This window comes from Hippoglossus hippoglossus, chromosome 16 (assembly GCF_009819705.1).
Source record: "Hippoglossus hippoglossus isolate fHipHip1 chromosome 16, fHipHip1.pri, whole genome shotgun sequence".
Lineage (NCBI taxonomy): Eukaryota > Metazoa > Chordata > Actinopteri > Pleuronectiformes > Pleuronectidae > Hippoglossus > Hippoglossus hippoglossus.
Genome location: NC_047166.1, coordinates 534,213 through 540,662, shown reverse-complemented (window position 1 = coordinate 540,662; position 6,450 = coordinate 534,213). Strand labels below are relative to the sequence as shown.

Sequence of the window (6,450 nt, the reverse complement as noted above, 5' to 3'; positions counted from 1 at the left end):
GCTGATTGTTCCGTCTCAGCCTTGGCTGCTGCTCCTCATCTTCTGCTCTGCTTGTTCAAACTCTTCCAACACGGTTTCCCGCCCCCGCCACCAGGAAACTCAAAACTTCGCTCGCCATCCGGCCATGATGAGAAGAATTAACTTCGATTTATAACCGGGCCAACGGCAGATGGAGAAAAAACTGCTAAAGTCTATATTTAATATTTAAGACAGGACCAGACAAGATGTAATATCATCTATAAATATAATCTGTAAATATAATCTGTGAGTGTAATATATAAATATAATCCGTGAGAATAATCTGTAAATATAATCTCTGAGTATGATCTGTGAGAATAATCTTTAAGTATATTATATAAATAAAATATGTGAGTATAATGTATAAATATAATCTGTGAGTATAATGTATAAATATAATACATATTGTATAATATCACCTGTCCCAGCGTGCACTCCACTGAGCCCAGGAAGTCGGCCTCCTTCGGGCCGTTGCTGTTGATGTCGTACAACTCGAAGCGTAGACGCTGCACCTCTTCAAAGTAGAAGTCCAGAGTGAAAACCTTAGAGTATGTGGGGTTCACACAGCTGCGCATCGCCTCTGTCCGGTCCACCTGCAGGAGACACCGACACACAACACCAGGAATTATATTTATTAAATAATTATATCACATTAGTTTTTTATATTAACAGAACAGAACAGAATGATGAGTAGTGAACTGAAAGGACGACACACAGGAAGTGGAAGACCTCTCAGTCCCGCCTACACTGATTGATTGACAGGTGATCTTAGTGGGACGGTCGGTACAGCTGAGGACATGAACTGTCCCTGGGCTCAAGATTCAAGGCAGAGCTGCCATAGGAGGAGGAGACACAAAGAGACACAACGTGACACAAAGAGACACAACGTGACACAAAGAGACACAACGTGACACAAAGAGACACAACGTGACACAAAGAGACACATGAGAGACACAAAGAGACACAACAAGACACAAAGAGACACAACGTGACACAAAGAGACACATGAGAGACACAAAGAGACACAACAAGACACAAAGAGACACAACGTGACACAAAGAGACACATGAGAGACACAAAGAGACACAACAAGACACAAAGAGACACATGAGAGACACAACAAGACACAAAGAGACACAACATGACACAAAGAGACACATGAGAGACACAAAGAGACACAACAAGACACATGATAGAAACACGAGAGACACATGATAGAGACACAAGGAGACACATGAGAGACACATGAAGATAGAGACAAGCAAAGACTGCTGGACACTTTAGTTTATGTGTTTGTGTATAAAAGCATTTCGGTGACTGATTCTTTTTCTGTGATTTTACTTCCAATCCTCCAAAGATCGATCAGTGTTTGATCTGATCTTCACAAAGTGAAGGCCTGAGGACGTCTCTTGTCTCTCGGAGACGTCAGACGTCATTGGTTCGGCGGTTCGAGGCTGACTAAAGGAGACGATCTGAGAGGGAAGTGGGACGAGAGGAAAAATAAAAGCAGCAGCAGAGAGAACATGAAGAGAAGTTTGAGTCCGTGTGGACGTTTCATCTGCGTTTCCACCGCCGCTAAAAATACTTGAAGTGGGTCAATGGAACCAGGTCTGACCGAGTCACACACACAAACACACTGACAAACAGGAAGTGACAACTTTAATGACAAACATTTAAAAACAACACATTCACAAACACAGACGTTTAAAAACTGATCTCAGATCAGATGTCCAGGATTTATTTTGATGTCGCTGCAGCTTTAAGTTAAATTCTTCTCTTCAACATGTTCATGAGTTTAAAAAGTGTTATCGTTATAGACCAGATATTCTGTGTGTGTGTGTGTGTGTGTGTGTTCTCCTCTTCAACATTTGCATGTGTTATATAATATCCACTGAAACTTAAAAATATGATCAAATATTATGGTAATTTAAATCTTATTAAACAACTGTAGAATTAAAATAAAAATCACAAGAACTTCAGCATTAAAAGATTCAGTGAATAAAAGAGCAGACTGGAGCACATGTGGTCACTCAGCCAGATGTTGAGCCTGTGTCATCTCATCCCCTCATGTATCACAGAGATGATCAGAAACTCAGAAATAAGGTGATAAATAATCATTGTAAACAATCTGTCCCTCAAACAGCTCAAGTGTTTCTCAGTCCTCAGAAGAACCAAAACCGAAGGTCAGGAAGAAAAGAAACCAAAAGTCAAACGAAGTCGAAATAAACGAGAATGAAAACATTAAAATCATCACAACCAGAAACTATAGCTGAGTTCATTCAGGTTGCCGTGGCGACCTACCTCCATCCACTGTCCGTGGGACTTCATTTTGAGGACGACGCAGGGGTCGGGTTTGGACAGAGCGTCTCGGTCTGAGATTCCTTTACAGGTGAGTCGCAGTTCCACTTTGGTCAGACAGGGGCTGCTGAAGAGACCCAGGGAGTTGGCCGCTGACTCGTAGATGTCACTCATGGTGGAGGCGGGACAGGAAGTCTACGTGAGGACAAATGATTGGTTAAGGGGACACATTATCACTCAGTTCCTTACAACAGGATTCTCCATGTTGTTGTCCTCTGGTAGCTGAGGCTGGTTGTTTTCTTCCTGAAGGAGGTCATGTGACAGGAGCCTGACTACGTCATGACTGAAAAGACCCAATCAGCAACAGGTTGTGAGCGTCTACGTCATCGGTTCCAAACGCCTCCGTTTCTGTTCGTCAAGTTAAAAACTTTCTAAAACTCCAGAGTAGTTTGTTTTAAAATGAAAACGTAGTCGTGAAGATGTACTTTAAGTTTTTTAAAGATGTCAGAACTTAGTTTTAAAAACAATCGTGATTAGGAGAAAGTAGTTCCTCCTCTGTTTGATTGTGGCGGAGGCAGAAATGTGTTTTATGTCTAAATCATCTCCAAAAAACAATGACGTCATTTATCTTTGTCATTTGCAGGAAATCAATTCTGTGAGCATTCATATTTTATTTTATTATCTTTTTATTCCATTTGCTCACAGAAATGTAAAAGTCTAAAGACAAACTCATTCAAAATATTTTCTACTGTTTCATGTAACAACATCATGTGTTTGATGATTTATCACATTTATTTAAAACCATGTTCACTTGTTCACACATTTTAAATTCAGTGAGGACCACACTAACCGTCCTGATTCTTTGTTTCTATTTAAGATTTCGATCTAAAAGAAAATGACAATTTACATAAAAATGATTTGATTATTTTCAGTAAAAAGGAAAATGTCTTTTCTGCTAATGTCAGTTTAAAAAATGTCCACAAAGGCAAAACAAGTGGAAAAAAACACGTTCAGTTTTTGTTTCCAATTTTGAAAAACATGTCCACAAAAGATGTTCGGAAAATGTCAATCTCCACTTTCCAAAACCATCAACACTCAATATCCTCACTCGATATAACTTTTCAGAAATGTCGTCAGTTTCCAAACTTCATCCAAACGTCTCCACTTTAAAAAGTCATAACTGCAAAAATATGATGTCAACGTTAGGAAGAATTTCCAAATTGTGTTCGACAATATCGTCTGAGAAAGTTCACGTTTATTTTGTCGCATTATTCCTGAATTTAACTTTTTCCTTTTTAAAGCCAAAAATATGTGAAAGAAGAATAAAAGACATATTTTCTATTTGAAGAAATAGTGTTTGATCAGATTTGAACGTTTGGCATCTTCACGTTCTATCGTCTGATCTTCAGCCTCCATCGTCTCCGTCGTCTGAGGACCTCCACCATCGGAACCATTTCCGCTGCGTCAGGAATCGAATCTCCACTTCAACCACCAATCACTTCATCAGCTCCGTCCATTATCCCATCAGCAGCACTCGCATCCGATTAACCTCTGGCAGAGCGAGGCAGCGGCGTCCGAGCGCCCAGCATTAATGTTCTGCACAGGAAGCTACAGATACCGTCCTGTAAAAATACCCTCACGCCGCCGGCTCCGGTTACACAGCATGAGGAGGAAGGACGGAATCCAGGAGGTTGTTTGAAAACACACCACAGATCTGTAGACGATCAGTTTTCACTGTAAAGTCACTGAAATACAGCAACATGAGGATTTCTCAGGGAGAGCAGCAACAAAATGACAAATCAGAAAATACACGTATTTTGAAAAATTGTCGTCAAACATCGAGTTTCTTCTCCTTCGGTGACGAGTCGGGTCGCAGGAGCAAAGAAGTGATCGAAGAAAACAAGAGTTAACGTTGGTGTCTTCACTTCTGGAGGAAGAACTTGGTGAGTAAAGAAATGAAAATAAAAAAATATTGAGTGGACGTGTTGATGAGGTTTCTAACACGTGACGTGAAACTGGAAGAACACAAATATCTCAGGATGAAGAAGAGGAGCCGTACACGTAGAAGACGAAGACGTCAACTTGGAAACACGAGGAGGTTCCAGATCTTTTGGTGATGAGGGCCGACGCCGGTGTGGATGAGCTGTAAACAACAACACTGATCTTTCCACAGCAGAGTTTATACGTCATGTCCGGCCTCCTGCTGCTCTACAGGCTCCGCCCCTGCTGCTCTACAGGCTCCGCCCCTCGCCTGGATGTTCCCACATGTTCCTGTTTGAACGAGTCGGACCCGACAACCTGCTGCTGCTGCTTCACAAACACCAACTACACAACATGCACTGACTCTATTGTGTGGACATTGTCACCTTGAACAGCACAGACGGATGTCAGCGTGTTTTAGTGAACTCTGTTCTCACACTTTATTCCTGCTGGTGGACAGATTGTGTTTCTAACAGGAAGTTACAGAGAATGAGTCTCTTCTCTGATGTTTCTGAGGATAAACGGGTCAAACAGATTGTGGAGAATCCTCCGTCAGATAAATTCCAATTTAACAAGAAAAACCAAGTTAAACAGTGACAGTGATGATGAACAAAGTTTCACGTGGATGAAGTGATGAAAGAAATTGAAACACTCGTACGGAGGATTTAAAAATGACGGAGCTGCAGGTTAATCTGTGGTTTCTGATCTCATCCGCACGGACCAACGTTTACTGTTATCTCTGTTCATCATCATGTCTGATTAACAATCTGTCGACCTCTGCTTCACATGATTTCCACCCTGATTCAAACTGTTTTTTAACACTCACAGAACGACTGAACAACTACAGACGTAGAAACACTGAGAAAATAAACGAGGTCCATTCTCCTGTCTCATGAAACTCACTCATCTGTCATTCAAACACTCTTTGAAAATGACATTTCCATATGATCCGGCCCATTTGTCTTCATGTTCCGTTTCCTGCTCTGAGCTGGAACTGATTCATTTTGTTATTTAAACGACGACACTTTTCACACCGGAGAGTCTGAAGCTTCATGTGTTTGTTCCATAGTGGGCTGCGTCTACCTATACTTGACTCTGATTGGTTTGTAGACGGCGTCTGACGTGTTGTCAGTTGGGGGGGGGGTAGTAGTCTCTCTGTTTGAATGGAGAAAATGAATGAAGCGTTTCATCTGGTTGCCATGGTAACAGCATGATGGTATCACTAGCAGCATCAGCACCCGATTAAAGTTTGGTGCGTTGGTCTGAGGAACCTTTCACACCTGATATTTAGGTTCAGACTAAACTGAAGTTTGAAGGTCTGAAACAAACAAGGTGTGAACGAGTCCAAACCCTGGAGCTACGACAACACTGAGAAACACTGAGGCATGTTACAGATCACATCATTGAACATGTATGTTACATCTGTACAGAGGGTTAGGGCGCGTCAGGGTTTCAACACCAGGACGTGTTCAGAACTGATAGTTATCACTAGTGAGGATTAATCAGTTCCTCAGGTTTAAACACACACACACACACACACACTTGTCTCTCTGTAGTTGTGAGGAAACTCATTGGCATAATACATTCCCCAGCCCCTTACCCTACCTTAAACCTGATTCTAACCTAACCCTAACCTAACCCATAACCATCACAACTAACCCTAAAACCAAGTCTGACCCTCAAACAGCTCATTGAATTTGTGAGGACCAGCCACAAAGTCCTCATAACTATAGAAAGACACACACAAACAGTCGTCATTGTTTTGCCTCCTGCTCCAACAGAATATTGACTGACTTTAACCACAGCAGCATCTCAACACCTCCTCTCTCTCTATTGTCTCTATTGTCTCTAACATGTTCTGACTCCAGTTCTCTGTCTCTAACACGTTTCAGACATGTTCTGACTCCAGTTCTCTGTCTCTCACATGTCTCTAACATGTTCTGACTCCAGTTCTCTGTCTCTAACATGTCTCTAACATGTTCTGACTCCAGTTCTCTGTCTCTAACACGTTTCAGACATGTTCTGACTCCAGTTCTCTGTCTCTAACATGTCTCTAACATGTTCTGAATCCAGTTCTCTGTCTCTAACACGTTTCAGACATGTTCCGACTCCAGTTCTCTGTCTCTAACACGTTTCAGACATGTTCCGACTCCA

General features: G+C 41.7%; 1 protein-coding gene across 1 annotated transcript in view; it reads right to left on the bottom strand.

Annotated features, from left to right (window-relative positions):
- Positions 1–6,450, bottom strand: part of cpne4a (copine IVa) — a 33,178-nt gene that overhangs the window by 25,604 nt on the left and 1,124 nt on the right. Inside the window, exons 2-3 of the mRNA XM_034610741.1 lie at positions 2,320–2,511; positions 438–611 (exon numbers count right to left, since the gene is read on the bottom strand). Coding sequence (XP_034466632.1) covers positions 438–611; positions 2,320–2,490 — 345 coding nt within the window. The 5' untranslated portion in view covers positions 2,491–2,511. The remainder of the gene's footprint in view (positions 1–437; positions 612–2,319; positions 2,512–6,450) is intronic.